The sequence below is a fragment of the Tetrao urogallus genome (assembly GCF_951394365.1).
Source record: "Tetrao urogallus genome assembly, chromosome: 3".
NCBI lineage: Eukaryota > Metazoa > Chordata > Aves > Galliformes > Phasianidae > Tetrao > Tetrao urogallus.
Window position 1 is genome coordinate 83,674,888 of NC_136815.1, and position 26,839 is coordinate 83,701,726.

General features: G+C 43.9%; 1 protein-coding gene across 1 annotated transcript in view; it reads right to left on the bottom strand.

Annotated features, from left to right (window-relative positions):
• Positions 1-10,801, bottom strand: part of ADTRP (androgen dependent TFPI regulating protein) — a gene marked incomplete at both ends in the record, with an annotated part of 29,186 nt that extends 18,385 nt beyond the window's left edge. Inside the window, 3 exons of the mRNA XM_079533285.1 lie at positions 1,988-2,089; positions 3,439-3,573; positions 10,649-10,801. Of these exons, the coding sequence (XP_079389411.1) occupies positions 1,988-2,089; positions 3,439-3,573; positions 10,649-10,801 (390 nt within the window). The remainder of the gene's footprint in view (positions 1-1,987; positions 2,090-3,438; positions 3,574-10,648) is intronic.
• Between the last annotated feature and the right edge of the window lie 16,038 nt (positions 10,802-26,839).

Below are 26,839 nucleotides of genomic sequence, written 5' to 3' on the forward strand. Positions count from 1 at the left end.
GAAAACCTGAATGCCGTTGGGCTGGAAATAAAGCTTTTTGTAATGCTAAAAGAGAGCTTTTTTTTCTGGAGGGCACTGAAGATTTATTTCCAAATCTTTATCATGGCATTATTAGAATTTTTGCCTCTGGCAAAAAGAACTTTGCTACACACCTCACCTGCTTCCACAGTGAGGAAGAAATGGTAGTTCTATCAAATACTTTCTTTTGGAGGGTTTATCAGATATTTTCCAAGATGGACAGTGCAGTGCAGTGCACGTTGCGCTCTGGTGAGTGATGTGCAGATGATTTCTAAGAGGCCCCATGATGAGAAAGTGTCCCAAAACACACGGATTGACAATAGCAGGGATCAGTCTGCACTCATGGCAGATGTCTTACACTCAATAGCTAAGGAAAAGAAAATTTACCACCCAGAAGCTGTCAAGCACAAAATGTCTGCAGTGTATTAAGAGCTTTAGAAATAAAATACCAGGTTGTGATAGAGGTTTGCTTTATGTGAAGTTTCTCTCGTCAAAATAATTTTGAGGAAGAATTGTTTTCCTTTTTTAACACCCGTTTTTGACATTTCTGAAATGGAAAAGCTTTTTGTTGTTGTCAAAATGACTCTGTTATGAAATGTAGATGTAGGTAGGGTAAGGAAGATGTTATAACGAACACATTTTAGGAGTTCCTGCAAATAGTTCTACCTCATAAAATAAAACTGCAAGTTCTTGCAGCTCCTAACCTTCCGTGTCATAAACAAATGTGGAAATGGAAAGGGCAAATTCTCAGCTGTGTGCTGGGATTAAAACAAGAAGCAGAGCCTGTCTCCCCTCACCACCATCCTGTATCCTCCCCTTCCCCAGTACATCTTCTGCTGTGAAGATTATAACATTCAGCAAGCCGACAATACCCAATTCTGGACCTAAAGCCAGTATGATATTGATGACAAAAGGAATGTTTTCGGGATTTAAGAAGGAACGGTGCCCTTTTCCATCTATTAAGAGCTTTGCTCTGGTGCTTAAGAGCCCCAGTGGAGATAGATTGGTGGGCAGAGAGCAGGTGATAAGGTTAAAAGTGCACGATGGCTGCTGTTTATCAGTCAGATATCATCAGCGCCAACGGTGCCTGTATGTGTTTGGATTCCACACACACACATTCAAAAACACGTATCTCAACCAAAGGGCTACTCAAAACTCTTAACAAATTTACCTTAAAAGCACAGCTGAGCTGCTGCAGTGGGTTGGAAAGGGGTGCACTGAAGAAATGAAGTCTGGAGAGAAGTGAAGCTGAGGCTTCTGTGCGCTTATTTCATACTTTCTGGCTCCTCCAGTTCAGTCTAGCTCTGAACCTCTCCCTTCTCTCCCCCTTCCCATGAGGCCTCCCTGACCTTACAATCCACCCACGATTTCCATGTTGCTGTCATCCTCCTTACACTTGACTGATGAGAAATATGTGATTATTTAACACATCATAAAAACAGCCAGAGCAAATGAAGGAGAAATCTGGAAAGTATTTTTAGAAATCTGTAAACAATCATTTCGATTCAGCTATTCAAAGCTGTGCACACGTTAGGTTATTAGCTGTTGAGCTGTCAGATGTTCTTTGGTTCTTTCACCTTTTTAAAATAAAATTAAGAAACACTTTGTTATTCTCCCAGCCATTTTGTATGTCACAGACTTCTGTTTGCAGAAACAATTTCTTTTTCGAGCTACAATAAACAGAGAAGGTTTTTCTTCCCTGTGACTGCACATCATTTCATTGGCTTCAGAGGTTTGACAAGCAATGATTCACTGACATTCCTGGTGTGCTAAAAGGCTTCTCAAGGCAACTTCAGGCACATGCATCTGTTTGTTGTGTACAGCTCAACATCAACGTCAGATAAGCAGGAAGGAGGAGGTGAGAAAGAAGAAGCTGTAAAACTTTTCTGGAAAGATGCCCAACGCAATGGTGGGACGCACATTGCCAAGGCTGTCTGCTGTGCAAGAGGCAGGAGTGTTTGTTACTCACCATGGTGTGATTTAGCCACGTTGGAATGACTCCATCAAGGCTTTTGGGGTAAACCAGCTCTCGGTTGTAGGTGTACAGGATCCAAAAGGATATAGAAACAAACTGGAAACAAAACACAAGAGGGAAGACATTTCAAAAGGAGAGAAATGGAATTGATGGCATTTGGGCAGTGCTTTCGTTTTCGAGAAGGTAAAATATCTCCCATGTGAAAAATGGTGATATTGCCAGATAGTCTTATGTATCTCACATGTTACAACGTAAAGAATTTACACTGAGGTGCAGTGTTCTGTGCTGATAATGTGAGAAAACTCCTTTTATAAACTGACAGCACTGACATTTCTGGGGAATGTGTGATTAACTTTAAATGTTTTTTCCCTTTGCAGATGGGATTTTTTGATGGTCCAGAAGTTCTCTTTGAGGGATTGGCTGTCAAGCCACACTGCTTGGTAATGAAGTAAAAACAGACCTTTCTAGAGCAGTTCACCTAAAACTTACTCTACCTTCACAATTCGTAAGCTTAATTTCTAATTTTCAGGTGCAAGCAACATGGTGGGCACCCATCTTTTCCAATAAAGGAGGACTTACAGCGGGAGAACTGAAAAGGAGGAAACAAACTCTGGTGTCAGCAACCAACATCTGGAAACTGATTTGCAGTTTCTTGTCCTGGCTTTGTAGTTGGGCATACATTGTGTCTCCTGAAGCTGAAAGAATGTGACTGTGTTATGCCTCTGTGCTGGTGAAGATGCATGGGGGATAGGACAAGTACATGGTGGATGTTGCTGTGCAGGGAAGATAAATAAGCCTTCTCTATCCCTGGCAGAATTTCTTTAGTGAGCCAGCTGGCTGAGCTGCTTGGGGACAAGATTTAAGCAGTTTCTCAGCCCTGTGAGATTCAGAGGTGATTGCAGGCTTCATTCACACGCAGTGGTACCCATGGGTTCCAACAATCAGCACCAGATGAACAGTGCTGTTTGTGAGGGAGTAGGTGATCCATGGTGAATCTGATGTAGACTATGACAATAATTAATGTCCTGTGAAGCTGTATCTCTCTGGTGCTTATTTTAAGTCATGCTGGAATTGGAGAAGGAGGTGTGAGGCGTTGTTGTCTCCCAGGCACCCTCTCATGTCCTCTTGGCCCATGCTGCCCTTTTGAGAAATGCCATAAGTGGATCATTCCAAAGCTATTTGGAACATAAGATTAACAGAGGGGTTATACTTCACCCTTTGGGGTCAATCTCTGATCATTTGGGGACAGTAACCCTGAAGTTTTCACAAGAAGCTTTGTATTCAATCGTGGATGCTAAAGGCTTATACTGTCTACTCTTCCTGATGGTCCAAATCTGTTTTCAAATGGTAAAAGGTGGTCTGCAATCCTTATTTGTTTGACATGTGTGCATGTTTTGCTATTCACATCTATGCAAATGTTATTTGTGTGTACAGAAGTTACTTACTGTGGACACTGGGAAAGCCAGGACACTGAAAAGAAGGTCTCTGCTGGAAATTACGCACTTAGCACATCGCAGTTCCTTAATTAGCCTCAGGACATCAGCCAGGAAGGACACCCCATAGAAGACAGCCTGCAAAAACTAAAGTAATTACATCTAATGAGGAAAACTCATCCAGCTTTAATTAGCATGTTCCTTACTGAACTCCATTCTTGCTCTTCAGGGAGCTGTTTTGTTCACGAGCTGCAAGCCCGCGTGAGGGAAATAGCTTTGGGCTAAATCTTTTTTACTAACTGAAAGTGATTAAATAAAGTAGTTTGGGAGATAACTTTAACGGTATCTCGTTTAACAGACTAAACAGAGATGTGTCGTGTGATTCGGATCAAGGAATGGAAGGACATGTTGAAAGCAGCTCCATCGCGCCTCGTATGTTAATTGTTATGTTCAGTGTGTCTGAGCAGGAACAGAAGTAAACAAAATTTGGCACGTGTCGGGAGATGTTTCCTGTAAGGGAACTGCTCGGTAGCTTCTCCCATGGTTTAGTCAGTGCAGGGTCTTCTCTCTGGGTACTCACAGAGCAGCTGACTCCAGGGCTGTACGAGCCAAGGAGCTCAGAATGCTCCAGTATGAAAACCAGCTGCAGAAGTCACCAAACCAGAACCTCTGTTGCTTAGCTCAGGGGGATTGAGGGAAGGATTTCAAGTGCTTGGAAGCAGAGATCCAGACTTTACTAACGCTGGGTACATTAAAACATAACTAATGAATTTCAGAGCGCGTGTGGGATCTTTCTTACAAATCATATGCAAGGTATGAGTGTAGGGCTGCTTAGGGAAGATGGTAGGAGGATTTTGTAAACGATAGGTAAGTGACAAAACAGAATTCTGCAAATTGCGTGTGAAATTGTGTGTGAAATTGTGTATGAAATTGTCAGAATATTGTGGTTTAAGCCAATACTGCTTTTTCTGATTACTTTGTTTTCTCTCACAGTGCCATCACAGCAACTCATGCTGAACCAGATGTGTCAGACACACAAAGTCAAGCAGAAAAAAATCTTCTCCTGCTATCTCGCATTCAGACAGCTGAGTCTAATTTGGTTCTGTTAATTCATGGGGTGGCCTCTTCTTTCAGGCTGCAGTGGACCAAGGTGATGCAACATGGGGAAATCAGTCTACAGCAAATTCTGGACAGCTACTGATGCTCAAATGCTGTGTTACAGCTTTCAGGATGAAATCTCTTTTGCCATGATCTTATTCTGAATCAATGTTTATTTCAAGTATCTGAAATTGTTGCTGATTACTTCATTAGTTTGTGAGGGAGCTGAGAAGGGTGGTGCTTGGGAGGGGACAGAATTAGTGCAGCACTTCTCCTTCCAAAATCCCTGTTATGGAAAGGATTGAGGGAAGGAAGGACTGATTTCACCATAGCCTTCTTCACAGTAGGACTTCTGCAAGCTTTGATAGAACATTTTAGAGACCAAGATGCCTTGCATGTGGCCACTCAGGATGAGGTCACGCATCACCTGGTTCAGCTGCAAAACCTCATGTTTCCTCTCTAGAGCATGAGGTGAACAGCTGCATTTTTTATATAAAAATGCACACATGGTTTTGTTCAACTCCAAGGTATCTAAAGCAGCTGGTTCCCAGCATAAGTTCATACAATCATAGAACGGCTTGGGTAGGAGGGGACCTCAGGGATCATCCAGTTCCAGTCCCCTGCCACAGACAAGATTGTCGCTCAGTGCCAGCCAGGGCCCCATGTGACCTGGCCTTAAATGCCTCCAGGAATGGAGCTTCTGCAGCTTCTCTGGGCATGAATCTGAGTCCATATGGGGATTCAGCCCTCCAAGTCATGGTTCTGATACATAGAAGTATGTGCCAGGGTGCAGTGTGCTTAGAGCCATACACATGCTCAACCCAAACACATATCCGAGTGTTTGGCCTCACCAGGACACAAAAACCAAGTCCTTGAAGAGCTAAGAAAAGCCTGGTAATAAACAGAAGCTCTTGCTACACCCTGTAGAGCCAGCAGTAACTTTCTGTAAAAAGCCTGAAAACTGAGCATGAGGGTGGTGACAATCTGGTGACACATAGTGACTAATGACCAATAAAGCAGTTAGGGGAAGGCATGGTTCCCAGAGGATGGGGCTATTATTATCTCGTACGTGTTCAGCCTTATATTAGTCATAGGACAGAGATAGGCTTCTCCCTCCCCATGACCCTTCAAAATTAATTAAAACAAACAAATCTGAAAGGAAACACAGAGTTCCAAAACAGCCGTGTCAGTCTGTGAAGTATTCTGTCTTATTTAGGGGAGAAGAAAGTTATCTTCTGAATGGAAAGTACTCATCCAAATATTCATTTGATTCGTTTCTCCATGATTCATTTCTCTAGCTGAGCGCTAAGAGCATCTCCTGGAGAAGTTTGAATCCTGTCTCAGCAGCACATTTTATGTACTGCTCATGGCTCAACCTATGTCCATTGGAGTGGATTCAAAGGGTATTCAGTTACTTTGTGGTCATCCTGTATTTTCAGAAGCAATGGAAAGACGTAATAAAATAATTTTCAGAGCAGAAAATTGAACCTAGCAAGAACCATCCGTCTGACAGGATGAGAAACAGTGACTTACATCAGAGCTCCCAACTTGCAGCCTTTCAAACTTGGTCTTATTCCTGTAAGAAAAAAGTGTATCCAAATCTTGCAGCCCTTCACTAATGGACTAGATGACTTTTAAAGGTCCCTTCCAGCTCAAATGATTCTATGAATGTTGAGAAATGTTGGGAAAATGTTGAGATTTTAAAAAATAAAATAAAAAATCGGCATGAAAACATGAAATTATCCCAGATGTCCTGTGAACTTCCCAAAGATTGGAAGCGTTCAGAAAGCTAACAACTAACCCAAGGGAGAGAGTAAGGATATGACAATCCCTTTTGGAGAGATGTTGCTTTCCTTTGCAGACCCTGCGCAGCTCCATGGTGCAAGGTGCTGTAGAAACCCTTCATTTGCCAGATCCGTTTTCCAAACTAAGAGTCATTGTGACAAAGGAAAACCGTAATTTTTATCTGCTTCACTGATCCGGTGATCACAGAAACTGGGTGTTTCTGTTCTGGCATGATTCACTTTCACATGTAAGACCAGACATATATACATACTGAATTCTCAAACTTGTAGAAATAAACTGGGCTCCAAACTGTGCCCTGAAAGGGAAAGAAATCTAATCATTTGGACTGACCTATTAGATATAACAGTCCACATTTAGTGCAGACACATGTCCCTTCACACATCTGAAAGATAGGTGTACTGAATGTGAGGTCTACTTGGAAATATGTAAAAACTTCCACAAGAACTGAAAATATTTTGGTTATATGAGGCAAAAGCACAAGGGCTAAAATGGGGCAGGAATGCAATTAATGGTTTTTGAAGGTGCAGTGTGCTCATTGTTCAATGATTTACTGATAGATTTATGGCAGAGAGCAGATTTTCATGAGCTCAGCTATTTCAGGCAGTGAATGGTTCTGTTGGTATTCTTCTGTATCACAGACAAATAAATACTGAACTAATTTTATCTAACATTTCTGCTTGTTCCCTAGTCGGTCAATTAACTCCTTTAGTGGAAAATCCACTTTGCTCTTTTTTTATTTCAACAAAAACATTGTTTCCCTTCTGAATCTCGATTGCGACGATCACTAGATAGATAAATTAAAGTGAAGGAAAGTAAGAGCTGCAGCTCTCCTGGGAGCACCACATGTCTGGCATTGTGCACAGTGCTCGAAGACAACCGTATCTAGAAGAAATTCTTCCAGCATCCCTCCAGCAGAGCTGGGAGTCAAACTGCATTCCCATCTCCTGGAAATCATCATCTTTCCCCATATTTCCATAGCAGATCAGAGTGAGCTGGCCACAGCAGCTTTCTGCTGGATTGAATTTAGTGCCTTTTTAAAATGCAATTCTGAGCTGGTAGGAGGAATTTTTTGGGAAAGTTTCCAAACGATGCCAGATGCCAGGCAATCATGGCCCGGCAGGAAAGACATAGAAGAGCTGAACCAGAGCTCTGCACGGCTCTGGGGAAAGCTTCAAGGGCACAGCTCAGCATGGCAGCTCCTCTGCATCAGCACAGCATGTTGGGAGCCTCTCAGCTCTTCCATGGCACTGTGCTTCATGGCACCCCAAGGCACTCCTGGGCCTATTCCCAGTTGTGCAGGAGCACAGCACAATGGTTGTTTGTGGGCACTGGCGTAGGGAAGGAGCTATCTGGGCAAGCATTGGTTTTCAGGGGATGCAAGGAAATGCAATGCCAGGCACGTGCACCTTAGGGATGGGCTCCATCCCATGCCGCAGAGTTGGGGTGTCAGGCAGCTTCTTTGAGGCAGAAGGGCTGCCAACCATGGAAGAGGAATTTGGACTCCCTGCATTATTGCCACCTTTTCTGTGTCAGAGCAAGGCAGCCCCTCTCTACCTTCCCGCTGGCTGACAGCTCCATTGTATAGTTGGTATCAGATCAATGCGTGGTTGAAGACTGGAGATGAAAGACTAGAGAAGTGGAGCAAGGGCCTCAGCTCAAAGAGATTTAATGGGATCTGAGCTGCTCAGCAGATTCTTAAATGATCTGGGGAAGGGAGTGAATGTGAAGGTGGCAAAGCTTTGTAAGTCTTTTTCTATTTTTTTTCTGTGGAAGCTGAGCCTGACTGTGAAATTGCCAAAGAATCTCAGGACACCGGGTGCCTGAGAGATCAAATAGAAAGGCAGAAATCAGTGTTGGTAAATGCAGAGCAGAGTATTTCAGGATAAGAAGCATCTTCAGTTATAAGTTTTGAGATAGTGAGCTCTAAATTATCTATGGCTCTTCAGGGAAGAAATGTGGGGCTCAGTGTGGACAGCTGCCTCATACTGCTGGCTCCTTGCTCAACGGTCATCAGAAAAAAGAAACAGTTAAGACTTTTTAAGAAACAGACTGGGAAACAACTTCAAGCCACTGTATACATATGTGTTCAGAGCTCAACCATTGCAGTCTGTCCTATTTAGCCCTTCATGAAACTAGAAAGCATAAGGAGAAAGGCAACAAGGAAGTTTTAATGAAAGTATTGGCCCTTTGTGAAGAGAGATGAAAAAGACTGAGACTTTCAGCTTGAAGAAAAGAATAACCAGGGGAGGAAATCTCGTAGAGGTCTGTAATGAGTAGCAAAGAAAAAGTGAACGAGAATGGACAATTGTAACATAGCAGTAAATGGGAGCCCAATTCATGGTGAAAATGAAAAGCTCTTTCAAAATGAATTGCTCTTTCACACAAGGCATTGTATTGAGGAACCCATTGCCATGGGACATGGGAGGAACCAGAAGTATAAACAGGTATGATTTTTGTTTATAGAGATGAGAAGTAGGCTTTGAACAAGCATTAGTTTTCTCAGCTTAGGTTTGCCTTCTGGGTATGTCTGGGTGCTGCTGGAATGCAAGCTGAGAGGGCAGAACTGTGAAAGATCATTTTACACCTCCACATCGTCTTGTCTTTGAGCACATAGCTTTTCCCTGATCAACTGCTGGATACTAAGTTCAAGGGAACCTAAATATCCATTCCAATGGATACTTCTGCTTCCCAAAATGCTGGGAGAGGGGCACTTGTTTTCTCAATCTAATGCTTGAAGGCTTTGTGGCATACTGGGGTGGTAGGTCTCAATATAACTGTGTCTGGGGACGCAGGATGGAGGTGCTGCTTTGACCGAGGGCATAGCTGGTGCTTTAGTGGGGACAGCTTTAATCCAAAAAAAGACAAAGGAGAGGAGCTGGGCACACAGAGAGCAGCTTGTCCAGGCTTTAACTATAGATGTTTTAGGCTACTGACAGATGTCCCTGCATGAAGTACTGAATATCCATAAGGTAGTTGAATCCTGGCCATTTGATTGTTGGTATTTCAGAATAAAATAAAATAAAATAAAATAAAATAAAATAAAATAAAATAACAGAAAATTTCACAAAAAGTCTAAGTGTACTGATATGAGAATAAGACAAAATAACAACAAACCACTCATATGTCATCCTGACTGAAGCAACGCATATGTCCTCGTCCTTCCATTTGGTGCTTGCCCACTAACAAGGACCCTGTGGCTCTTTGAAGCCCAGGCTGCTATCAGCCACTTTGTGTGCCATTAATTTGGTTGTGAATATTTCCTTGAATAACAGAAAAATTGAGGCTGGAAGGGACCTAAATTTCCCAAAATCCCTGAGTGTGTGCAAAAGCTCTACTTGGAACTGGGGACACCTTAGGCTTCCAATGAACACTGCAGCGAGGTGTCTCCTTCTGAAGAGTAAAATTAAATATAAATATATCCAGTGCCAGGCTTCCCACTGATGCTTAACTCTGACTGTCACATAGAACAAACAAAAGACCAAAGGGACCTTCATCCCCTCAGTCACCTTCAGGTTAACTGAAATCTGTCACCTGCAGGAACCCTCTTCCTGTGCTCAGCTTTTCCACCCCACTGCTGCCATCATCACAAGTCACTGATGAACCTTTTGGTCTGTGAACAAGTGCTCAACCTCAGAATATCTCAGGCACTTTCATTTTACGTCTGCTTCATGTAATGTCAGCATAATAGGAGAACCAGAACGCATTACAGTCTACATTTTTCAGCGTAATTTTAGGAAATGCAGCAAACAGTATTGACAGCACTATTAAAACACATGTAATAATGTCACAAGCATCTCTCTGTAGGCTGGAACATCCTCCCCTTGTGTTCTAAACTGACTTTCAAACTCTGAACGCTCAAATTAGCACCATGCCGTGCTTTTTTCCACCCTATCTTGAATTTATAGGAAATGCAACCTACTGAAGAGCGGAAGTCAAATTGCAAGCAGCATGATAACATGCGCTGCTGTTGCTTAACTGTTAGTTAAGGGTTAGATTGCATGCATCAGTCCTTCTGGACATACTCTACTTTGTTCCCCTCTTCTCACTGGTAGCTCATCTTTCACAAAGAGGCAGCTTGCTGTGGAGTACTCACTTTTCAGCAGCCAAGCAGCTTGCCAGCCAATGCTCTTTCTGCATAAAACCTGTGACTACATTTCACTGCACAAGCACAGGCACCCACTGAGCTCCCTTTGGGCTATAAACCGTTAAAGGAAGCAGTTTAACAGCAGCAAATCCACCAGCTGCATATGTCTTGAGGCACAGACGGCAGACAAACAAATAGACATATTGGTATCACTCTACAACACAATTTGCTTACCAGATTGAGGACTGTCAAATATTTCCACTGCCCACCGTAAAGGAACACTTCAGATGGCCGTTCTTCTGTTCTTAGATGTGTGAGTGAATAGAGGACGAAAAAATACCAGGCAAGAACAAGGCAATGGTAAGCTGCGAGAGTAGAGATTTCCATGCTTTAGCAAAAAGCGAGTGGTAATCAGTCTGAAAGCAGCTTTTCTTTTAAGGCCCTCGGTGGCTGTGCATGGAGGCAGCAGGGAGGGAGGGATTGCCGCCTCTGAGCAGACTCGGGCCCCTGTGCCACTTAATCACGTTGGTAGGAACATTCACAATGCTGTGAACCTTGCTTCTGTTTTTCCCCTTTTTACTGCAAAGAGAGGCTGGAGGGGGACGGGGTGAGAGGAAGAATAGGCTTACTCCCTGGATTTAAATGCCTTGCTCAAGATTAGCAAAGATTAGTTGCAGAGTTACATAAGTTTTTTGATGGTTGGTTGTTGTTTTTTTTTTTTTTAATGTGAAAGTCTGGGGGGAGCTTTGCTACTGATTTTGTGTCACTGACTGTGGTGCAAACAAGTGAGTGAAAACAGACATTCTGCTCGCTTGTAGCTCCAGGTATAGGCATATCTCTGATTCATTTTGAGCAGCCTTTGTGACTGCCTTCCTTTGTGCCAAAGGGAAACACAGTGCTCAGTGAAAGAGAAACTGAGTTGTTAATAGGCTGGGGAGGTGGGAGGGAAGCCGAGAGGATGAGTAGGCAAAGGTTCTCTGAGTTGAAAAACACCGAGCGTCGACATTTTTTATGGGAAAAAGCTGGAGCCCTTCACATAGGAAACCCGGGAGGGGATGGAGCATGGGGGTAGGTGACAATGCCAGAGCAGCACAGAGCTCCTCACCCACCTGCTCCCCTAGCGCTGCCATCCAGAGCGCCTCTTCCACTGTGAGACCAGCTGAGGTAAAGGAGAGCAGGACTGGCACTCACACCGTGGACACGGAGTGAAGATCTCATGGAAATGCTCATTTTTTCGTCCTCTCCCACCTTGCCAAAGTGCCCTGATTAGCACTGGACCCGAGACTTCCTATCTGGGCCCCCGCAATCGCAGTGCTGCCTGCAGTAATTGCCACCTGGGTATTTTTCCACGCTCGATCCCTGCAGGATGTGGCAATAAGGAGCTCCTCTCATCACTGCAAAGGCTTTCCTTAGGCAGGGCTTGGCTTTGGCCAAGCACATTGCATAAAATGAAGTCTTTTTGCATTTCCAATTGTCCTAGAGGGAGCGTTGAGCAATCTGCTGTGTTTTGAATTGGTTTGTTTTTTCTCTTGGATTTATTTTTCCCCTCTGATACTGGACATAAGGCTCCACGTGGGTTGATTTGCTACGAGCTCAGGCAGTGATTTGCATGTATGTTGGGAAATAGTCCTTTCAGTAAGACTTCATTGACCTCTCCCCTGGTTTGGACTACCCACATCCCGATACCCTAAGCATTCCAGCCCAAATGAGATATTTCTGACTTGTTTAGGAAGACGTAGATATAGATGTTTTTGTGGTTGTTTGAGGTTGGAGAAGAAAACCAGAAAAAAAATAGTAAAGGAAAAAAAAGGGAATATGTTTTTGGACACTGACAAGGCCATTGGCCTTTTCCAAGGAAATCCAGCAGAGAACACTTCACAGTTGCCTTCACAGACAGTCTGATGAGAGGCAGTGTGGGATGAGAGGTAAAGACCTCAATTTGTATCCCTCGGGTTGCATATTGGTACAGAAATTATTCTCTGAACAGTGGTGATGCACTGGCACAGTTTCCCCAGGGAGGTGGTGGAGTCACTGTCCCCGGAGGTGTCCAAGAAATGTGTGGATGTGGCACTGAGGGATGTGGTTAGCAAGCATAGTGGGGGCAGGTTAGCAATAATTTCAGTGGTCTTTTCCAACCTTAATGGTTTTATGATTCATGAGCTTTTTCCTCTGCAGCTCATTAAGACATATTAAGACTCATCCCTGCAACAAAAGGCAGGAGTAGAATGGGAGTATGGCATGGAGTATGGCCCTTTTTATTATTGATTTGCATATCAAAGGCACCTGGCATTCAGCACTTCACAAGTTATCTTCACACCAGTCTTTTTGATGGATTTGCTACAGTGCAACTTTAAAAACAGGAAGGCGTCTGCTTTTGCTCAGCAGGTTCCTGAATTCATGCAAATAAATGTAAATGTATGCAAAATGGCAAGGTATGTTTTTCTTTTCTGGAAGATCGTGGCCGGTAGGGCTGAGAAAGTGTCAAGTATGGTGACAGTTTTTTGATGTGGACACCTGTCCCACAGACTGAGACCATCTGCTTTGTTTTCCCATCTACAAGAAGCAGGATACGCATCCTTCAGCCTAGCTACAGAATGCAGAAAAATCGCAAAGGAAGGATGAGTGCCAGGTACGTCTGAAGTCTCACACACCGTGATTCACAGAGTCTTCCTGTGCTGCCAGTGCAATGCAGGGAGGAAATACACTGGAAAAGCAGTAAGCAGTACATTATGCCTTCTCCCCATTGGGATAAACATCTATTCAAAGTTCAGTGGAACAGAAAATTCAACCCAAAACTTTTTTTTTTTTTTTTTTTTTTTTGCAAGAGTTGAAGATGAAGAAGAAAGAGGGAGCACATCAGGATGCAGACATATCTAGTACTGCTGCAGAGCAGACAGGATCGGCAGAGGATATCCTATTATCCATCTGCTTGGTCCCACATCCCAGCTCACGTGTGCAGCTGAACTACATGAATGTATTAATGCTCCCAGCATGCTGCAGGGGCTCATCTAGTTTGAGCAGTGATAGCTGAGTTTTTGCTGAAGGAAACTGGGGGCTCCCACTTGGTGCAATAATGTGGTTAAACTAAAGGACAGTGATGACTAACCGGAGCTGTGAAACACCTTACATATGCAAAATGTCCTCTGCTCATATTCTCTTCTAGGGGAGTTAACCGGTTTACCTGGTTTTGCTGTGAAATGGCCTTCAATCACTCATTAGAAACTCTTTACTCAGAGAGCAGCGAGGCACCAGCACAGGATGCTCAGAGAAGATGTCGGTGCCCCTTCCCTGGAGGCATTCAAGGCCAGGTTGGATGGGGCTCTGGGCAGCCTGATCTGCTGGGTGGCTGCCCTGCCCATAGCACAGGTTTGGAACTGGGTGGGCTTTAAGGTCTCTTCCTACACAAACCATTCTGTGATGCTATGATTATTATGGTTCAGGTAGTGGATGTTACTATCATAGACCAACATGTCTGTTTGAGATGCAACACTGTGTCTCCAATAGTTGGCACAGTACCTCCAGGCTCCCAAGCACTCCTCTTATTAAGCATGTTGTTACCATGGAGTGCTTGGTTCACAGCTCAGCCTGTCTGTAGTGAGAGCAAAAAAGGGAGCGATGAGCCCTCATCCCCATGATGTGTTTGTGTGATTATGTACTCAAATGGGCTGCAAGGTGTAACACACAGAAAAGGCTCCATGCCTTGAAAGCTGCCTCTGTTGATAGAAACAAACATTCCTGCGTTCTCGTGGGCTAGCAATTGGTGAGGTGACTTTCTTATTATACTTTACACTGGCAAGTTTTGCTTTCTGCCAGAGATTCCTCCATTGATGGCAAAATGAGGCTAAGCAGGAAATTGCCAGCAGGTGGATGGCACTAAGGGAAGGTGGGAGGGAAGGACTCAAAGCCAAGGAAGCCACACAGGAAAGGTTTTGGGGATGTGAAAGCCAAGCTGGGTCTTTGTGCCTAGCTTCTTTCCTAGGCATGCTCTAAGAATCTGTGAGTGATGTGAAAATGGAGCTTGCTCCTGTCAGAGGGATTTTATTGGGTGAACAAAGCATGAAGAGTGAGGTACGTGCAGTTTTTCTTCTAATTTTCTGCTGCTTGTTTTTGTCCTTAATGCAATTCTGTTATCCTAGGCTTGAATGTCATAAATTGTTCATTGTTAATTTATTGCTGTCATACGCTGGCTTGTGTTGAGGATGCATTCCCTAAAGCAGGACCCATGGCTGCCCTTCTGTGGCATCTTCTGTATCTTATGTGAGCGTTTCCAGAGCTAATAGAGAATATCTCAGCTGTGTTCTGGTAGCTGTTGGTGTTGTAGGGGTTTGTGCAAAGACACACCATCTGATGAATGTTAGCCAAGAAAGCTTTTTAGCATGTAGAAGTAGTCTGCCTGAGCTTTATATCCTTGGGGACGTTTGTAATAATAGTTACAGAAACAATTCTGTAACTGTTCTGACATTCAAAATGAAGCATAATTGACAAAATTGCAAGCCTGGTGTAGTTTTGCTCCAAGCATCCTCGAATCCTGAGGCAAGCTCCTGGAAATCATGTGGTTAGTGTAAGTCATGAGACTTAATTCTTTCTGATTTTATTTGTCTTAGGCTTTAGTAGCTTCTAGGGGTCTGAGTTTTCCAGCTCTTCCTCACAGCTGTCTGAGTGACAAATGTAAAGATGCTCTAACTGCTAATCTGGGCTGAGGGCTTTGCCTTATTGCATGGCAGTGATAGCTGCAACCAATAAAAAAGAAATACCCCGGGACCTTGTTTGCTCTCCAAATTTTAGTGCTACAACTGCTACTTGCTGCTCATGGAAAGAACAGTTCAACTGTTGAAAGACGTCATGCATCCTTCTGCATGGGCCTCTCATCCTCACCTTCTGTGACATTTTATTCATATGGATGTTTAAGGCCAAGACGGGAAGTGATTTCTCTCATCTTCATAGGCTTCTTCTGAATGGTTCTTTTAAAACTTGTTCTATGTTGTCAAAGTTCAGAGGGGTTTTTCAGTCCTGTGGTGACAAGTGGTGTGCTGGCAGAAGCTGGATGCAGCAGGTGGCCCTATTTGTGTCTGTGCTCCAATTTCAGTCTGTGCAATACAGTGAGTTTTAAACTGGTGTTTAAACTGTGCATTTATTCACACATGTCACTGTGATACAGAAACAACTCTTCCTGTGTAACAATAACTAACTTGACACCTGTGATAGCGTTAAATGAATGAAAATTATGACATTACAGTGAAATATTTCCAGCAAAGATAAGAAGGGAGAATTGGCTTCAACAGACAGGGAGAAGAAGGCTGAGGTACTCCGTGAGTTCTTTGCCTTGGTCTTCACTGGCAGCCAGGCTTCCCACATCTCTTGTGTTTCAGAACCATTAGGTAGGAGTTAGGGGATTAAAATGTCTTCTGCTTTAAGGCCAAGTGCAAGGTGTTGCACTCGAGTTGGGGCAATCCCAGATATGAATACAGACTGGGAGAAGCAGCCCTCCAGAGAAGAACTTGGGGATCCTGGTGGATGAAAAGCTGGATGTAAGCCAGCAGTGTGTGCTTGCAACCTAGGAGGCCAGCAGTATCCTGGGCTGCATCAAAAGATGCATGGTCAGCAGGGAGAGGGAGGCAATCGTTCCCCTCTACTCTGCCCTTGTGAGGCCCAGTGTGGTGAACTTCATCTACACCTGGGGCACCCAGCACAAGAAAGATGTGGAGCTCTTGCAGCAGGTCTAGAGGAGGCTCACAAAGGTGATCAGAGGACTGGAACACCTCTCCTTTGAAGACAAACTGAGGGAGTTGGGTCTGTTAGCACAGAGGGGAGAAGGCTCTGGAGAGTGACTGAGGTGACAGTGAGAGTGCATTATCTCCTTCCTCAGTCTTGCACTCTGATTGCAAGCTTAGGGAAGGAGGGAACAGCTGGGCTTACCTCTTTCTGTCCACACCTGCCTGCTTCTTGCACCGCATCACGGTCCTGTGGATTGAGTCAGAGCAGAGGTGGCATCTCAAAGAGCACCTTGCTATTGCTGCTTACGAGGCAGGCTGTTGCTATTAACTTCTTAAGGTTATTTCACGTAGGAATGGACTTGATTTTGGGAAAAGGAGAGAAAACAAATATTTTTTTTCCGTCCTTACTGACAAAGTCTACCTTAATGTTGTTGTTGTTGCTGCTGGCTTTGTTAGATGGAGCACACTGGCATGCTTCTTTTCCTTATGGCTATTTTCAGGGCTGAGTAAAAGCGCCTCCAGCTTTTTCAACACTTCACTTGGCTATTGGTAGATAATCAGATTTACCTGTGAGGAATCTGAGCTTGGGATAGGCTATTTGCTACAAAACTCTTGTACTGATATGATCCTTTTTGCAGTCCTCTGAAAACATGGTTCATAAATGTTTCATTACTTTTGAGGGACCTGAGATTTCTTGGTATGTGTGCTTCAGGTTCCTCATGATATCTGAGGTTGTCCATAGATTTTTGTCTCCTGGACAGCTGCTGGGGGGCAGTGGTGTTTGCTGTTGGCTTCCTGGCTCATATACTTAAAATTGTCTTGTGTTCTTCCTTCCTGAAAGTGGGAGTGGAGAAGAAATCAAGAAACCTGCCCCTGCCAAATTCAAGATGTTGGTTATCAGCCCTTTCTACTGTTTACCATTCATGCAGCTGAAAGCTTCCTGTATTTGGCAGTGAATTTGAGTTCATCTGCAGCCTGCAGGACAGAGCTTCCTCCTTGTTTTCTACGGAAGCTTTCTTCTGTTGTTTGAGTTTAGACTTGGGAGTGATCCATAGCAGTGCTTTCTGCTTGCACATTGTGGAGCCCTTTAAAAAGGGAAAGCATTGTGACTCCTGCTGTGAAGGGAACCTGAGCTCCTGGACAAATTGCCCAAAAGTAATAGGTGGAAACTGCTGAAAAGACGATGGTTTTGAGTTGTCTTTTCTTGCCAGACCATGCCCTGCTGTAGTGGCATTACCTATATTCATGTGTCTTACACATATATATGTGAATGTCTTACTGGTGATGGCCATGGCTGGTGACCAAGGCATGGGGTAAACAGGCAAAGAATTGAAGAGCACCCAGACCTTGAGGAGACTGTTGCTGGGTTCCCTTAACACCAGCCTCGTGTGAGCCTAGCTGGGATTTGGCTGAGGCTGAAGCTGGGCAGTGCCAGCTCCCACAGAGAGGAGTGCTGGTGCCACCTAATGAAGCACCAGTGCCACTTCTCTCTATGCCCTGGGCTGCCAAGAGGAAATATCGGCTTCTGCGTCATTAGTGACAGCCTCATGGTGCTGAACGAGCCTTTGATCCCTTCCTGCCTTGCAAAACTGCATAGTGGGTGGTAAATTAATCCCTGGAGTTCAGCCCAGCATGTGTACAGAAAGCACAGTGGAAAACGTAGGCGGTGTGCACTGATACTCAAAGCCAGAAGCTTGCCTGTGCTCTTGGGCTCTGGTTGGCATGGTTCCCCTGGCTTTGGTGGCAGAAGCTCTCCTGTGCAGGTGTTCACAAGCATGTCCTCCTCTCTGGAGGAGTAACGTTATCAGTGTGGAGCAATGTTATCAAAAAAGCTGAGCTGGGTGATGCTAAAATTCCAGAACTGTTTCTTGCTCAGAACTCAACTTTGTGGCTCGCCAGTGTCTCTGCAACACTCGTTGTGATGCTGGACTTGCAGAAGCCAATCCAGCACCTCCAGCTTGCAGAGGTACAGTAATAGCCCTCATCAGCAAGCCTGGTGCAGTGGGAAGCAGCAGGCAAACTCTGAGAACACAAGCCCTTCTTTAGGGCTGAACGTGTACAGCTCACAGAAAATGAGATACCCTGATTACTTATTTGTACTTTGTTCCAGATATATGGTGGGGAAAAAAGTCAAACACTGTGAAAATGTGGAGAAAATAGATGTAAGCAAGCTCAACTCTGTTTCAGTAGTGCAATGACCTGTGCATTTTGATGGTTTTGGGGATTGCTGTTGCAGATCTGGCTTGCCACTTCAGTTTGTGGGACACATGCAGACTTTTAAAAATGTGTTTGAAATGTATTTCTGCAGTGAAGGCTAAAAAAAGCCTTCCATTCTAATTGGTCTCACTTAATCCACCTTCAGTTAGTGAGCTTCAGTGGTTAACTTTGCATTTAGGCCATGGAGAGAAGTTTAGCAGGCAAAAAAAGATGAAGGCAAGGAATGAAAAATATCCTACAATCTACAGGAAGAAAGTATGCAGATGAAAATAGACAGCAAGAAATGGAAAGGAGAGCACACAGCTTTCAGGAAGCTGGAGTATGATTCTTCCAGCTGTCCTGCTTTTCAAATGTAGCAGCTGATCTGTGCAAGCAGGTAGCTGTCAGCAGCAGCAGTTATGAGTGCCTTGTTGCCTTTGGGTGCTCTCTTCCGAAAGGAGGGTATGTGGTGAATGCTGCTGGTTTAGAATCAAGGACTGGTTTGGTGAAGTAGAGAGGGGAATTCTGTCTCTTGGAATCCCTGTATTTAAATACATGTATGTATATAGAGGTGTTGTTTTGTCCACCTGCTGATGAGCCTTCCCTGGGTTGTTCCACTTACAACAGAGCAGCTCTATGGTGGAAGAAGGAGATTCTCTGAATTGTACCTTGGTATGACACCCTGCTGTTGGACTTTTCTGGCTCAGAGGTTGCATTTAACTTGCAGTTTGCTTATTTTTTGATTGCAGAATTGACTAAAGCAGAATGAATGGAAATGTTGAGTAAGTCCAACATATCTCCAGTGTGCTGCTTAGTACCTGTGTTATGCAACTGGTAGGTCTTCAGTGAAAATCACAAAGCATCAGCAGTGCAGACTTTGTCAAAAAGTTGTGGGAAATCATTAGCAGGCATCTTCTCTTCTTGCCTTGTTCATTTTCCAGTTGCCAGTTAGGTTTTTAGGGGTAGGAGAAGTAGTTTCCAATGGTGGCTATCTGTTGTGAACAAGTGGAGAGGCACAGTGCAGCGTGTTGAGATTTGAGTGAAGCACTGGGGAAAGGAATCTGGGCTTCTTGGGGATACAATATGCTATAGAGAACTGCTGTGCGAGTCACTATTGTTGTCCTATTACCTCCCGTCCTTTCCCCAAATCAGGCAGTCCTACCAGCTGCCAAGAGGACTCTTGCTCTGCATTAATGCATTTATTCCTCCTTCCTCAGTCACTGCAGTTGGCAGTTGCCACTCAATGGCAAACTCATGACTCTCCTCCTTGCTCAACTGTTGAGGTGAAATAGTAGTTAAGGGTAATCAGGCTCTTTCTCTGCCTTCATAGGAATCACTCTGTTATCCTTAATGAATGAGGCTTTGTTCCCTCAAGTTAATCCTGTCTCTCCTTGCTTCTGGTGGAATCTTTCACTCAGGACAAACCTGTTTATTTTTTTCCTTTTTTCCCCAGATGTGGGGAAGTGGGGGTAAAGCAGAAGATAGGCATGCTTTTTCACATTGATTTCATCTGAGTTTTGGTAAGCCTTGCTTGGAAGCTGCTCAAAGCTTGTTGGCCTGACATGTTTGTTTTGGAGAGGATGTTCCTTATTAAGTTAGTGGTGGTTACATGCAATGTAAGTTTTTAAAGTGGGTCAGCTACCCAGAGGTCCCAGAGGATGATATGTTTTTACAAAGAGGATGCTGGAGTGGGTGAAGAAGTGTCATGAGGAGGTGAACGACACAGAAATCTTTGCTTCAGAGACAGTAACAACCATCTGACCTCTTTCTGCTTTAACTTTCAGCCCTCCTTGAGCACCTGCTGGGATTCCCTCCTAGAGTTGAGGGCATCTGAAGCCTGGTACAGGTCATGCTGCTCACTTCCTTCCCCATCTCTTGGGACTTTTAGGTTGGGGATGCTAGTTATGATGGTGTCAGGCTACAAGGCATATGGAGAGGAGCTGTATCTGGAGGTGCTGTGACACTAGGGTTGATCCTTGCAGAAAGAGGAAGAGCATGGAGTTCCCCAGTGAGAATGGCTAAATGCGTCACTTTATGCCAACATCAGAAATGCAGGGTGTGTACTTTCCCCTCCCCCTTTCACTTCTCTATTTTTATTTAGAGCAAAGGAGAATCCCCAGACCCCATAAAAATGAAAAAAAAAAAAGTTTGCATCTGTTTCATTTTCACACATATGTCGTGATGTCACCTCCATCCCTGGAGGTGTTCAAGGCCAGATTGGATGGGGCCCTGGGCAGTCTGGTCTAGCATTAAATGGGGAGGTTGGTAGCCCTGCATGTGGCAGGGGGGTTGGGAGATTCATGATCCTTGAGGTCCCTTCCAACCTGGGCCATTCTGTGATTTGGGAATTCCTGTGGTTCTGCAATGGCCGTTCTCGAGTGTGCACAACTGAGGGAAGCCAGAGGCAACTGGGACCACTCAGCATGAGGATTTGGTTTCACAGAGCAAGGCCCTCCTCGGGGCTTTGTCTTCCACTCCCCGGGGTGCTCAGAAGGGGCTGGTGCCTGCAGAGGTTGCTGCTCTTGTGCAACAGCTGCAAATCATCTCCTAAATCCATCCCCAGCCAACACTGAGCATGGCTTTGTTTTGCTTCCCTGAGTATTGTGAGGTGCTCAGCAGCCCCAGGGGTTGCAGTGCTCCAGGGCTGCCCTATAGGTGAGCCCATCCAGGGCTGGGGATGCTCACAGCTGTTCAGGTCAATTTGTCTTTAGAGACCAGACGTCCTTGGGAATACAGCAGAAAAACAAACTACTCTTTTTTTTTTCTTTTTTTTTTTTTTCCCCTCCTGCTTAGCAGTCCCCTGGTGCTTCGCCCTCCCTCACGATGCTCCCACAGCTCATCTGCCAGCATCTCCCTCCCGGCCGCAGCCCGCGATTACCGCCGTCGCTCCCCAGGGATGCCCGTGTTTAGCATTGTGCCACCAGGGACACCCCACGTGGCACCAAGCAGCCCAGCCTGCGTCAGCCTGCAGATGCGAGGCACTTCACTGTGCTTACATACACGTACGCCTATAGGAAAGAGATGATTTAGCTGCATAAACTCTCATTAACGGCAATGAGATCGCAAGGCTGACAGCTCCAGGAAGCTGTTTGATAGCTTGCTCCTGACGTGCGGATTTTGAAGCCCGTGGTCATACCTGGCGATTAGCTTTTCAGCAGTAATCTGCTGCCATGAAAACAGAGCCTTTCAGTGGCTTGCGTGAAAAGGCTCCTGAATGAGTGCCGTGATTCAGGGCCAAAAATAATACATCTCCCTTAAACAATGCCAGCTCTGTGGTCCAGGCTGACAAAAGCCAGTTAAATTTAAAGGGACCCTGTTAGAACAGGCCTAAAAATAACTCCAGCCAGCTGTGTTTTGGTGAGTGGGTGCATGCTCACATGGTGCTGTCCTTCTACTCTGCCAATTTTGTTTTTTGTTGTTGTTGTTGTTCTTTTTCTTGCCTGACTTTGTCTCGCTCTTCTCATGAAGCGAACACAGGCTTTGTATATCTGTAAGTACGTTCCTTTTTCCTTGTCCTCCTCCTGGACAAGTGAAATAAAATACATACAGGGTGTGCATGTATGGAGTACAGCTGCTTGAAGAGCAGAAGCAGAAGAGCTTCAGTTGGTTTCCCCCTCTGAAGCAGAAATCTGAGCAGATCTGTGTTTCTCAGTATCGTTTGCCAACTAATTTTCCCAAGTCCCCTTTCCTGTTTCTGGAGCAGTATAACAACTGCTGGAGAATCCCTTGTGAGGCCATGATAGGAGACATCATCCATCTCCCCAGAGGAGAGCTGCTGTGTTTGCTCATTCCCTCTCCCACGTACCCACCAATATTGCTGGGGATGTTACTCCGAATGGTTCCTGCTTATTTGGAATAACATACCCAAATTGCACAATTACTGACAGAGATAATAACAAAAATGGCCCAAGCATTCCCTTCCCACTCTTTTTCTTGTGGGTAGAGATAGGGATTGCCACACTGAAAAGTGAAGCAGAGATTGTTTTGAAGAGAGAACACCAATGCTGTTCAAGCACAAGGAAACCATAAAATATGATCAGGTGTCTTCTTAGAATTGACAGTGTTCACCTCCTAATGTTATTTGCAAAAGAAATCATGAGTGAATGCTGATATCTTGGTATGACTTTGATACGCTTTGATTTTGCTGGAATGCCATTTTCCATTTTCTCATGCTCTCCCCAGGGTGGTTTACCTACAGTGGATGTTTTCAGCATCAGCAGGATCTGATGTGCATTTTGCTGTATCAATACAATGCGGTTGGCTACAAATTTGGCTAGTGATAGGATATTTAAACTGCTACTTGCAATTCAGCAGGTTTCTTTTCCAGAGCATTCTTCCTTGGCTTTGGGTTTACAAATACTTCAGAGGACTGCAGTGTTCAAGGGTGAAGAGGGTATCTGCCACCAGGGAAAACAAAGAGGATGGAGACTATCAGATTGTCTCAGATATTCCTGCAGGCTTGCACTGGTTGGAGGTATAACAAGCAAGAAACCCTTCATTTTGATCTCATTATTGGCACTGAAATGACAATGGAGTTCAAAAGGCTTTTCATCTTAAGAAACAGAGAGGGCATCTTCAAGATATTCTTCAGAAAATAGTTAAATGGAAGACCCCAAATCTGTAGGTTTTTGGTTTTTTTTTGCATTCATTGATCTGATCTTAGACAAGGCAGACCAAAAAAGTTCACTTCAGAACACTTGGACTTTCCGTGTCAGCAAATTGTCCACAGCTCATCAGCATGGATTCATTACTTGTCTGAAGAACCAGAAGTCAGAGCAAGTGTTGCAGAAAAATTTTGTAAAAAATAGATTCCCATTTCTGCAAGAAGCTACTGGAGTACATCCACCTTTTCTGTTTACTTTCTGCAAATTGACTTACTGGTGAGAGTGCTGTGGATTTTTTTTTTTTAAAGGCAAATGTCACACGGTAGTCCCCAAAAAGCAAATGTTGAATTAATAATAAACATTAGCATTTTTTTCCCCAAAAACTGGAGTTGATCATTCAAATACAGCAGGACTGCTTGATTTGTGTTCAATCAGGACTAATCAGCACAGTCTGAATTTTGAATGTTAAATGCTTATGGAGTCTGCTCATAACTGATCTACATGATAAATTATGCAGACAGTTACACGTTTAATTATTTCAACAGTGTCTATCCAAAGGTTGGTATCTGCTGGTGGACAGTGCCCAAGTGAGGCGGATGTGAAGGAATACAGAGAGTAATTTCCTGTGAACAGTTTACTCATTTCTGAGCTTGATTCTGAGGTTTACAGTTCTTAGCTTTTCTACAATGCCTGTTGTTGTACATTCACGAGGGAGCCTTGTCTCATTGAAAAGTTCTGGGTGTGCCTTGGGGGGAAGCAGCACTGCTGAGATGTGATACAGGTCATGTATGGTGCTGCCTGTGGAACAAGATGCCTCTTGAATGTGTGGTGCTCCCATCTGGCTGTTGATGCCATTCCCCTCTTGTTTACGGGTGGTGGTTGTTTTGCCAGCCTGTGCCCCTCTGTGGGGTGGCATTGTGCAGAAAGGAACATCTTGTCTTTGGTACCAACATGTCACAGCCCAAACTCTATGGGAGCATGATCTGACTTGAAACACGCAAATTTGGACTTCCTGATGAATTTTACAGGGTTAAGGAAAAGAGTAATATTGTGTCTTGGGCTTGGATTGCTTACACGATAGGCTGCGTAGCTAATTAAGACTTTCTTATTTTGGCACAATTTGTATCTGCAGAAAGAGCCTCAAAACAGCCTGACACAGCAATCAAATGTATGTGGTAGGAATGATAACGTATACAAAGTTTTCGCCAAAATGTTAATTTGAAGTAGATTTTATCAAACTGAATTTCACCCAAGGTTTTCATTAAGGATAAATCCTAAAAACAGATTAAATAAATAAATCCCAACAAACCAGAAATCCCTTTGTAGAGGGACCCTGGGCTCTCCCGTTGCTATCATTATCATCTTCCTGTGACCTTCTGAACAATGAGAGTTTTCTGACACTGTCATCTTCATCAATTGGAATGTATTTCTGATTTGCCACAAATTAGGCAGTGATAGGAAAAGAGTTGCAGAAAATGCCTTTTTTTTTTTTTTTTTTTTTTTTTTTTTTTTTTTTTTTAAGAAGTTTCATTAAGATGTCAGCAGCTGTTTCTCATCCACAGCTCTGTCCCTTCCCTGCTTCTGCCTTTGCAACTAAATCCCATCAGTGAAACTGAACCATAAATAAAGATGAAATTAGCTTGGTTATCCAATTTGAGAAAGGTGCAAGAAATGAAAAGTATATCACAAGTCAAAGGGATCGTGCTTACTATTTTCTCTTTATTAATAGGGTTTTCAGTCATCAGACAGAGCAAGTACATTTATTTGGGGCTGTTAAACTTGTACTGTATTTTCAATGAAGAATTAAGTACGGGGCAAACAAAGGTGTAACACAAGGCAAGATCACCTAGGAAGTTCACACATGGCTTTGCCTCCCTCAGTGATGGGCCTCTCTGCTGGAGGTGAGAACAGAAGGCTTCTGATCTGCAAGAGGAACATTCCATTTCCCTTTCTCCAGTCAAAACTCACCCATACCACAGTGCAGCTCACTGTGATGCGCTTCTTCAGAAAGTCTCATCCAGGAAATTAGAGGTTTCATTCTCAGTCTGTTGAAGCCTGTAGAGATCTCTCCTCATTATTTCAGCTAGTGCTGGAACAGGGGCATAACTGATCCTGACAGGAAAATGAAAATGTTCTGGGGAATCCACAGTAGCTTTCAAAAAGTACAGTGCTGTGTATGTGGTGAAGATGCCTTGCTAGATGAAGGAAAATTGTATGGAAGTTAATATGCTTTAATTTATAGAGGGAAAAAAAAATAAAAGAATAATTAAAAAAAAAAAAAACCCACCACCAGGGAAGTTGGCTAGTTGACTAGATAACAAAAATATCCCAAACTCCACAAGTGTATGACAGCAAGTATGCACCAACAGCTTGAAAGAATCTCTAAATACTGGAGATTAGGGAGAGGTCTATTCAGGCAACCCTGTGTTTTAACTCTTTCTTAATTTAATTCACTGCAATGAATTGTATTTTCCCTAAGGGAAGAGTAGAAAGGTAGATGAAGTGAAACTGGCTTAGTTGTTCCTCTGCCCTGAAAAACATTGATATGACCCATGCAAAATGTTCAGTTCACCACCCCTGTTGCTCTTTGTGATGGGATAAGGTGAACAGAAATTTGGCTGTGCAGTTCTTGGGCATAACAGAAGAGAAGGACCCCTCAGACTTGATAATCCTGTTTCAAGGCCCAGTGCTACTGGCAAGGTGTGGGATATGTGCAGACATCAGAACATTAAAGAAAAAGGGAAGAAGAGAAAGTATTCCTTTAAACTTGAAGATTTGTTGCTCACTTGTATAGTGAAACACATGGTGGTTTTTTTGTGAGAGAACTCAATATCACCAATCACCTAGACAGTACCTGTAGACAAGACTTATTTGATCTTCCCTTATACAGTGGACCTATCCATTACCTATGGGATTTGTTTCCTCTCAGGAGGATGGCTTGGGTAAAACAAGGCACTTTGTGCATTTACACAATGAAATAAATGCTTCTAAGGTCGTAATCTCCATCACTGGAGATATTCAGAAGCTGTTTAGGTGTGGACCTGAGCAGATGGCTCTAAGTCACCCCGTTTGAATGAAGTGTTGAACCTCAAGAGATCTCTTCCAATCTCAGCTATTTCCAGTGGGTATTGTTCTTGGTGATGCATAGCAGTAGGACAAGGAGTAATGGCCTAAATCTTGAACACAGAAAGCTGTGTACTACCATGCAGATGAACTTCTTTATGGTAAGGTTGATGGAGCCCTGGAACAGGTTGCCCAGAGAGGTTGTGGAGTTTCCTTCTATGGAGATATTCAAGACCCATCTGGATGCCTACTTGTGCAATCTGTTGTAGGGAACGTGCTTTAGCAAGGGGTTGGACTCAATGATCTCTTGAAGCCCCTTCCAATACCTGTGATTCAAGATGATACAAGTAAATAAATAAATAAATAAACAAACAAACAAATAAATTCTTGCCCTGTTACTGCCATCCTGCCTGACTGAGCTTGGTCTCTCAGAATATGCCAGGAGCCTGTCTGAAGGTTTGTTCATACTGCTTAACAGCTAGCTCTGTTTTGGACATCTGCTGGAGCTGTCCAAGATGTGCTGCTCTTATTATCCATAATGCAGTACCTGTGTCAGGGCTGGGGTTCATTCCTGGTCCCCTCTTGGTAGTGTTGACATAGCCAGTTGCCAGTCTTGATGAGAGAGAATAATAATGAGATGAAGAATGGCGGAGCCTTTTCAACACTTCAGGGCAATGAAAAGTGAACTCTTCAGACCATGCTGCAGTAATTTTGTGTGCTTCCTCTATTGATAAATGTCTCCATAGTTCTGGCTGCAACTTCTCATAATAGCAAATATCAGGGGGAAAAGATAAAATATGTCTAGCAGAACAACTAGACTAGCAATAATGCCCCCCAGACATGCCTTT